The sequence below is a fragment of the Buceros rhinoceros genome, unplaced genomic scaffold, assembly GCF_000710305.1.
Source record: "Buceros rhinoceros silvestris isolate BGI_N320 unplaced genomic scaffold, ASM71030v1 scaffold44386, whole genome shotgun sequence".
NCBI lineage: Eukaryota > Metazoa > Chordata > Aves > Bucerotiformes > Bucerotidae > Buceros > Buceros rhinoceros.
Window position 1 is genome coordinate 22,043 of NW_010417804.1, and position 10,351 is coordinate 32,393.

A 10,351-nucleotide genomic window follows, 5' to 3' on the forward strand; every position below is an offset into this window, starting at 1 on the left:
CTTTCAGATCAGCAGAAGCAGTAATTGAAGCAGTTGGCATTTCACCATCTTCCTTTTCAGAGTTGGCAGGTTTATCTTCTGGAGTATCACAGGGCAAACAAGAACTAACAGTAGAACCCAGCTTTTCAACTCTTGCTTCTGACTTCTCACTTCCCATTAAATCCTCATCACTCACATCTTCTAACGAATCTAGTTTGAACACATTCTTTGGCAACGTTTTCCCATTTTCTTCCCTATTCTGGTCATTTGTAACCTTGCGAGAGCTTAAGGGAGCATTTTGCAAGGAATAGTTGGACTGAGCATATTCAGGGTTTTGTTCTGCTTCACTTAAGTCATCATTAACAAGATGCCTATCAAACACATCTTTGTTGTCTTGTAAGTTACCAACACATGCACCACGCAGCTTCAATGAGTAAGAGGAGAAACTGTTTGTTTCCAAACAAAGAGCATTCAAATGATTCTGCTCTCTGCCACTAGCTGAGGATAACAGAAGCTTGACATTTTTAAAGAGAGCCTTTGTGTCTTGCTTTGGGGAAGATAACTTCGTATCTGTAAGATTCAGAAGAGGGGATTTCAGTGATGGCATCCCATTACTTCGGCCATCACCTCTGTCAGGCTTTTCACTATTGGAACAGTCCTTCATTACCTTGCAAGCATCAAGGTGATCTGAGGTTACATTAGAAGGGGAAGATGCTTCCTGGTTTTTAAGTTTTGAAAGGCTAACATTGGCTTCACAAGTTTTTTCTTTTCTTGATGAATCATTAAGAGGCATAAATAGAGAATCCATTTTATCTGGAGTTTTAGAAACACTATCTTCGGACCATGGTTGCTGCTCCGCAGCTTTCTGGGATGGGTAAGGAGTCCAGCGGCGCATTTTATCTCTGGAAGGACTGCCGTTTTTTCCACTGGCTCTTGAAGTTTTGCTTTCTGGTTGCTTTGAAGTACCAAAATTAAATGCCCCCTCGGAAGGAAGTTTATCACTAGTAAAATTGAGCAAGTCACTCCTATTTTTTCGATCTCTGTATGGCAGTACGTCGACGCCCTTCTCATGCCGCTGCCATGTGTACCTTTCCTTATTATATTTAATTGGCTCTACTGAATACGTATCTCCTGAACTTCCAAAATTCCAGACACTTGGACCATGAGGACTAGATTTCCAGCTTCCTCCATAACTCTTGGAATTCCAGCTAGAAAAATGACCTGTTCCTTCTGGGTGCCAAGTAGAATTTCTCTCCCTGGCAGTGTGATGCCAATTTGATGTTCCTCCTCCCCGCCCACTTGGATGCCAAACGTTTCCAGAATTCCCATAGTTATGCCAATTTGAAGAGCTTCCTGAAACATTTTGATGCCACCCAGAGTGTCCCCTTGGGCCACCTGAATGCCTGTTTATATTAAGGTTCCTCTGAGAGTGTGAAAATTTGCCTTGTCTAGGACTAATATAATCATCCTTTTCCCACTTCCAGTCCCTTTGTGATGCATTATGGTGATGCCACAATGACTGATCATAAGCTTCTCTTTCTTTATAAGCTGCTCTTTCTTCTCGCCTTCTCTGTGATCTCCTATCATCACATTCTAATTCTTGGTTTGCACAGCTTGGTTCAGGTTGCCTACAAAACAATTGAGAAAAAAACCTAAATTCTGATGCCATTCCACTGAAATCCAAGAGCACACAAGATTCATGCATTTTATTTGCACAGGGAAGAAAACACTGGGGTTTTTTATTTAAAAAAAAAAAAAAGAGATAACTTATTTAGCTGCTTTACAGGCTTCTATAGGGTACCAAAACTAATGTTGTACCTTTACTTAAACATGGTATTTCAAAACTGCTCTTGTAAGGACAACTGAATAGGTGCAGGGACAGTTCAAGAGACTAATTCTTAAATACTTCTGTTTAACTCAGAAGATAACAGTCCTTTCTACTTACTAGTTAAGGGACTAATAATAAACAAACAAAAAGAAAGCTTCTTTCTGTTGTATAATCTTTGTAATCTGATAGACAAAGAATTCATTAGTAAGGCGATAATTATTTTTTCTGAAGACCATTCCATTGGTGTTCATTAGAACTGATATAAAATAGAAGGAAAATTAGGCTGAGGAAAGCAGTTATTCTACTTGCTGGAGAAAACAATTGAGATCATGTCTCAGTTTATAAAACTGAGGTTAAAACACAGATGTAAAACATCCACAGAAGTTGTACTTCAGACACAAAACCATTCTGTCTTGTTTTAGCCAACAGACTCACGGTCCACAGCATGCAATGCTGAGTCTGTATAAGCCTCCCAGAAGGACTCTCTGCTGCCCTTTGGATAGTACTTGTGCTTGGCAACTTACCATGAACACGTGGTATATTATCACATGTACATTTAAAGATAAATGCTGCCTTAACACCAACAGCTATTCCCAGGGTCAGCAGTCTAAATGTTCTACGTATGAATTCTACCAAATGAGTTTTCATTAAAAGTTTTTCCAAAAACTGATTACAGAAATACTTCTTTCTGACATTACAGGAACACATTCATTCTAGATCCCTGGACAAGCAAGACAGGAAACTTTCACACCACTACTCAAAACCAACTGATTTGAGTAAACTAAAAATTCATATTATACCATCCTTTAACTTCTCAACATATTCCAGTTTTGCTAAAAGATGCACAAATAATTACTCTCTAACGGGAATGGCCTACTGCGTAAGACAACGTGAACTGTAAGACAAAAATTCAAAGAAACACTAAGTGATACTGTAAATTCTACGAGCTGACTCAACTAGATTATGATCTAATGGAAACAATTTTGCTGTATTAGTAACTTAGTCCATGTACTTTCTTTTTTCTCCCCTTCAAACTGGCATCCAGCAGGGAGAGATTTTCTAAGATTTTAGTTGCCTCATAATACCACTGTACTGACAGCATTACACCTTTACCATAAACACGGGAGAAATTACACTGTTGCTAACTATATTGATCAATATGAAAATGTAACCATCATGCAGTACAGGGACACCCTAGTACGACAGAATGGGGTCAAAACCAAATAATGTCCACAGATTTGTGCACTTGGAGATGCTAATTGACATTTCTAGCCACAGCAATCAAGAGCTTCTTTCAAGAATCATATGCCCCTTTAAAACCACTGCCATGCCATAAATCTATTCAAACAATATATTCCCAACTGGAACATCATATTAGCAATGCGTAATTGCAGAGTCAAATGGAAGATAAAAGACAATACTTATTAGTCTCTGCAGCCTTCTATTTCACAGTGACCACTGGAATTATGTTTAGCTGATGGTAAGCAGAAAGATAAAACAGGTAAGAAATTTCATTCACGGATTGTGGGATTTCAGTGTGACAGAGCAATCCAAGTCATTTTAAAAATAGACAGATTAAAGTTTTACAACAAAGCATATTCGGCAACAGTTAAAGGCCAGGTTCCTATAGACACCCCCTATCTGAAACAACTGTCACACTTATTATCACACTGATACCTATGCAGTTAAATAGGTATCAAATATTAAAATAAAAACATTAGTGCTCTCAAAACACAGGATTCCATGCTGAGGACTGTTTTTATCCACAATGGAGAATAGCTGTAATTCCTTACCAGGAGTAGATCAACAGAACAATAATGTAGAAGCTACAATATCCACACAGGTCTCTTGGATTGTTCTTATAACAAGTACACTGGCTACAGGCAGTTTACATTTCATGAGCACCTAAGCCTTAGGAGTGTATCCTAACTGTGCTAAAAGCAATTTGAGGACACAGGAGAATAAAAACTCACCGGTTCCGTTCCTTCCTTTGCTTGATTAGTTGAATGAGTTCTTTGTCAAGGTATTCTTCTTCTGCCTCTTCTTTCTCTTCCTCTTTTCTGTCATGGACATCAACATTATCTTTGTGCAGCTGGCTGGAGATGTGCTTGGCATATGCTGACAAACCCACCAGTGTCACCCTGCACACCCGGCATTCATGGCTGCTGTCCCTAGGAAGAGAGGCAGAGGGTGGACTTTCAACTCTGCCAACAGGCATGGCAGGTATCTCTGGTCTTACTTTGTTTCCTCTGAATGTGCTTTGAGTTCAAGGCAACTAGGTTTTGCTCAGTATATTAAATTACTTGAATTATCTTTTTCTTTCACGGTCTAGTTTTTTGATGGTCAGTTTTTAAAAGATTTTTTTCCAACAATCAAGAGGTAAAAGGCATGGTAGTAAAGCTGCATTGATTGGAAGGAGGAATTCTTCTTGAATTGTTGTACTCAGAATCTTTTCAGAGGAAACATAGTGAGTGAGGAGGCAGAGTGGAGGGCTTACAGAGCTAGCACGAGCTGCTCTGAAGTCCATCCATGGTGCCAGCTGCACTGGGGAAGCCTGGTGACAGCTTCCACATTTAATCCTTGTCTTGAGCCTTCCCCCAGTGAAATTTAGAAAAGGGAGGAGGCAGTACATGGCTACAGCCAATCCTGATACAACATAACCTAAACTGGGACAGCTGAGACTGCCGCCTGGAATTCAAAGACTCCAGAGCACAGCAAGTGACAGGAGGGTATCTTCAGTTCACTGCACTTTATTTGGTTCAAGTGTGCGTGAGGTTTGCTTTCTGCTTTAAAGGACTTATCTTAAAAAAATACAGAAATTATTTCAGCTGGAAGTTGACAGCTGTGCCAAACAAATGGCTTTACTCATGTTTCAGTGAATACTGGATTAAGGTTACTTTTTTTTTTTTAAGAAATTCAGATTTCTAAAAATACCTTTCAATACTCCACTGTTAATGAAATATGTTGTTAGTAACAAACCTAAACACGGAAAAATCTGTTCACCAGTTTAAAAAAGTCAGAAAAAAAATTAATGAGAGCATAGTCCACTGCAAATAACTCAGCAGGACCAAGTTAGTACTCACTGTCTGCCTCCACAATACTTTCTCTAATTCTGCCATTTATTTCATAAAAGCAGATCTGCGTATTCCCACAGCATGCTCGAGACCAAGTCTTGTAACAGAAGCATTATAATACCAACACACAGTTCATGACTGGAGTCAAAAAAATGGGATCCATAAAAGATAAAGACAAACAGGAATCCCTGGGGGCTTTTTTGAGTAAAGTTAAAAATAAAATGAGAAAAAGATCAAAAGATGCACCTTCACTTGAGTTACTAAGCCAACATCCTTAACAGAGTGGTTAATGGAGTGTCAGCATTTTATTTATCCCGGAAATCTCTGGTTTTCCTACTAACATAGTTATTTAATCAATGCAGCCACTCAAGCGCAGCTAGACAGGGTTTTATTTTATATAGACTAATTGATACAAATTACACGTTTTATATTTAGTTATTTTGCATGTTGCAGCCTAACTAATTTCAGATGAAACATTGGGATAAATTTCATTTACAAAGTCTGTAGCTTACAGATTTAGTCTGTATTTGTCAGAGAGGGGTGTACTTCATTTTGCACACTTCACACAGGCGTATTCACCTGTAAACAGGCATGCACATATGCTACAGATTTTTTGGAAGTCTTAACCTAAAACCATTTTATGGTGCTGATTTAGACAAGTTAAGGCAATACTCAGCAAATATACAGAACAATGGGATGAATTACTACACAGCTGGCTAATCGAAACGTCTGTGGCACGTATGCAATACAATCTTGTATTCCAAAGGGGGACACTTTTCTGTAGCTATACATATGCTTTGCATATAAAATGTTATCAAAAAGAAATAAGTTTAACTTCCTCCAGTTTTGAAACATTATAAAACAGTTTAAGAGTTTTTCTAGAATTCACTGGCTAGTATCTATCATAGTGTAGATCAGAGTCTTAATTTCATTCAGCCTTTCTTCAACAGTTAACTCTTCAAATAAGGGGCCTGGAACCCTAACAGCTGCTCTCACCTTACACAAAACAACAGAATAAAAGCTACGTGAACAAAAAGCTAGCACATGAACAGTAGTCTACAATTTTTTCTTCCCTGAATACAAGACAGATGTCCTGACAAAATGGATCTCCCACACCTCGAAGAGCTGAAAGAGGATCACTGCCTAGTCCTTTAAAAGCTGTTTAAAAGAGTTTTGCCATTTCCATATAAAGTTTGTGCTGCAAGATGATTAAAAATTAGTCTGTAGATCAAATACATAAGTGCAGGCTATCTGATCTTTCTGGCTATCTCAAAACCCATACATCTGAAATTAACACTGGTTACAACATGATTCCTTATCATCAAGATGATAATGAATACCCCTTATCTGCTTCCTCAGCTTTCCAAAGGTTGCAAATAAAACCAAGGAAACCAGAAAGAAGACACCATTCACCACGGTTAGGTCCCTTAACTAAACAACTGGACCAGGGTGGCAGAGAACAAGGCAGTCACTCAGGCAGATACAGACTTTACATCCAAGGTCTCAGTCTTCTCACAGTGGTTTAAAAGGTCAACAGTTCTTTCTATATGACTGAAAACTTCTAAAAAATATTTTAAAAAAGAAAACACTAGTGTTCTGCCAAAAGCAGAATCCTAGTGCTTCCAAGAAACCAAGCATGAAACTCGTCAAGTCCCAAAAACCATGGTCTTTAATTTTATTTCACTGCAGTCCAAGAAATACAGGAAAGCTTTATTCCACATCGTTTGCCTCCTGAGTTTCTGTCGTAAAGAGAATATGTTCATTGCCAGCTTCATCTTTATCATAAGGCATGCAACTAAGTTATGCATAAAAACAAACTGCAATTCAGCTTGTATGGGAAATAGGACAGGAGTTCTTCCAGATAGCGACATGCAAAATGCATAGGGAGGAAGGATGCAAGATTGTTCTCATACCTTCCCTTCAGGTTTTCAAGTTCTCTGTGATGAAGCATGCTTCTCATGTGTTCTTCCATCTCCTTCAATATGGAGAAAAAAGTAACATTGGTCAAAAGAAACCAGTGCATCATATTTGAAAATGAGAACTCTCCTGCCTTGCAGGAAGGTGTACTCTACTCCTGTAGGGCTGTAGCAGTTGCCATTCCCATTTCTATGACCATGAAAGCACAAGTAGTCACACTGTCAGGAAGTCATATAATGTTACCTTTCCTGAGGAAGGACATACAGGAGTCATTAGAATTCAACAGAAGGGGAGTGGAATTCCAGGAGAAAGACAAACAGAAGTGCATGCGGCAAAGCTTATTAGACCAATTTTGACACCTTAGTGTTGATTATCATTTTTTTATTATTGGTCTCATTGATATCACTTTCCAGAATCACAGTACTTAAAACACTGTTTTCCTGTGCAATCTGAGCCATCTCTCTGTATTTGTATTACAACACAGCTGTAATTTCATCATTACATACTATTTTACTCTGCTAGATGCACTTCAGAAACTGAGATGTATTTAACATGTCTGTTTGTTGTTTACAGCACCCTCGATCCATGAACTGCAGTACTGTTACAATTAATTGCTATGGAAAGAGAGCTGCTGGAAGAGAAAAAATGTTCTTAATTCATCAAAGGGAAGCAGTTCCGAAGATTTTATCTTCTCTTGTTGTTTGAGGCAAAGTGTTTGGAAATCTTTAAAGAACTAACCACTATCCTTTTTAGTCACTGAAATCCCATCAGCAAAGGGAAAGCAACATCTTCAGTCTTGGAGCTGCATGAATTAACACGTTGCCATTTGCAAGATATCCATGTGCCCTGTTGCCAAGCAATATGTGAAGGTCCATTAAGAAAAACTCAGTTCCAGTGCAAGCTTCTCACGATATGCAGTACACAAGATGCGCACCAAATGGATACATTAATGAAAACACATGCTGTGCTGCATAATTGCACATTCTCCTTCCACACAGAAACACAGACCTCCCAAAAGGAATAAAAAATTGTGTATTACGATATTCATATCACAATTTATAGCTAAATGAGTTTGAGTGCTTTCACTTTGGTGTCATTATATAACAGTACAAAAAACTCAGAAGACCTCAATATTTCTAACATTCACAGTCAAGCATAGTACATAGCTCATTTCAAGAAAGATACTCTAAAGCAGATGCAATTATATTACTTGGTTTGTGACAGACCTAGATCAATATATTCCTGGTAGAGGGAAAAACCCTCATACTTCGCACGGTTTTTAAATGGAAGCATTTCTTACACACATTTCATATTAGCATTGTCATATTAGTACCTATCAATAGATGTAGAGCATTAATTATTTACCTTTTTCGAGTTGTACACAATGTGACATAATATGCATTTTCGTTCTCGAACCATGCTTATTACTCTGGAAAGATCTTATCCTTTATCTGCAAATAAAAATAATTTTAAAAGAACAACATTCAGGATTACTTTTTTCCCCTCCTATCAAAATTAAGTTACTATTCATGACAACACTTGTGCTGAGTTTACAAGAATACATACCTCTTGTACATAGTAAATATCCTTCAAAAAAAAAAGATAAGGTAGTCTTGAATGGTCATGTAAAACAGCTATAATCAAAACAAGCTTTCACTTTTTTTCATTTTGTCCCTTGTACTCCAAGACATGGCACTCACTCTACCAGCAAAGACCTGTAGGAATCTTACCTCAAATCAGATTAACGAATTTGTCAAAATTTATTCCAATCAGATTAACAAAACACTTTTCAATTAGGATGATGAGAGGAAGATAAGGAATTGAGGAAGCCAAGCAGGGCAAACTCAGATCTTTATTTTGGTACACAGGGCAGCTCATATAAGACATTTAAGGCCCTAGGAAAATAAAACGAAGGCCATTCGTGACATCAAAAACTGTAGTCTTCAAGGTTTATCAGTCCATTTATTCACCATGAAGTGATTTAACCAATCACCAATCCTAAACTGATTTAAATTCAGTGTTTTTCTCATTAACCTTCATAAGAACTACTTATATGCATGCACTAGAATACTCCAGAGACAGCATTTTAAGATACATTCTGTAACACTATGCTCTACATAGACATCTTAAGTATTTGAATCATTAATAAAAGCTACTGATTTTCATTAATTATTCCCAACAGTACAAGATTATTCAGGACTTTTCACCAGAATATTACACTTCTCAACACTGATCCTCTTACGAATTGCATGTACACAGATGAAAGCAGCAGCAGATCAGATTAAATGCCATATATATTTTATCATAATGTTTATCATAATGTATTCATAAGGAGAGCAATTAAGAGAGGTACATAGCAGTCTAGGTTATAACACAAAGATGGACATGTCTGCAAAGTGACAGGGTATAATCTTTGCCCTTTTCTTTCTCTTGAAAGTCACTAAAATGCAGAACGATCAAGCATTATAGTAATTTTTTATTGACTTGGCAGAGGCAGTTCCTAGCCCTAAACTGGAAAGAAACGTATCTTTTCACTACTAGGCATTTTTATACCTCCATACAAAAAGTCAAATCCTTCCAAGCTTTGCTATCCTACATTAGTCAACTTCAGAGATAACTTGGCTAATACCAGCAAACTCAACCTACAAGAGCCTTCATCAACAGCTCATCTCCACAGCTACCCTTAATTCTAATTACTTACCATCCACCTTCTGTAGAAGGGGCATCAAACCCTCCAAATCTGGTACTAACTAGAAGCTGCGAGCAAAGGGCAAGAACTGGATTTTTATCACATCAAGATTACATAGAGTTAAAGTAGCTCTGACATTCATTGGTACTGTCCTACTGTAAACAACAACAAAAAAAGCAAATGAAGCCATATCCACTCTAATTCCAAAATGTGGTTCTTTAGCAAGTAACTGTTTTCCTCCTGATTTGCATGTTCATTTACAGTTAATTATGCACCAGCATACATTTAGCTTAAAGGGGAAGGAACTAAGAGTTGCAATAACCTTCAGGTAACAGAGGAAGCAATTTCCTCCCTAAAAAAATGCACAGTCATATCAAAACACACTTAAAACACAACAGGAAATTCAATCATCATCTTATGTTCCCTAACTACTCTCCTAAGGTGCCATTCTTGATCACACTGAAATAGCTGGTAATGTTTAAATATGCATTCTCTAGCTTCATCACAGGGGCACCTGATGTACTCAATTCACCCCCAACAGAGGTACAAAACCGTTCAGAACTTTGCACCAGCCTAAGTCATATAGAGCATGCACACAAATTCATATGATGTTCACACAAAAGTACTAGCCTTCATGGAAGGTCAGAACACAGAAATACAAAGTTTTGGAAGAAATTATTTTAAATCACCTCTATAGAGTGTAACTTGTTTTTAAAAACGCTTCATCTGAGCACTTAAGGAAAGTTTAAGTTAATATGAGTAGAGACAGAAAATGACGTATTTCAGCCTCATGATTTTCCAGTAGGTTATTAGACGAGTATAGGAGCGCATCATCAACATAGTGATTATACACAAATCTGTGAA

General features: G+C 37.7%; 1 protein-coding gene across 2 annotated transcripts in view; it reads right to left on the minus strand.

The window, feature by feature from the left end:
• ZNF106 (zinc finger protein 106) overlaps window positions 1-8,238 on the minus strand; it is a 27,855-nt gene extending 19,617 nt beyond the window's left edge. The window contains exons 1-4 of one of the 2 annotated variants that reach the window (XM_010138288.1): window positions 8,164-8,238; window positions 6,795-6,856; window positions 3,781-3,978; window positions 6-1,607 (exon numbers count right to left, since the gene is read on the minus strand). In XM_010138288.1, coding sequence (XP_010136590.1) covers window positions 6-1,607; window positions 3,781-3,978; window positions 6,795-6,856; window positions 8,164-8,217 — 1,916 coding nt within the window. In that variant the 5' untranslated portion in view covers window positions 8,218-8,238. The remainder of the gene's footprint in view (window positions 1-5; window positions 1,608-3,780; window positions 3,979-6,794; window positions 6,857-8,163) is intronic. The other variant, XM_010138289.1, reaches the window with a different exon arrangement.
• Window positions 8,239-10,351: the final 2,113 nt, after the last annotated feature.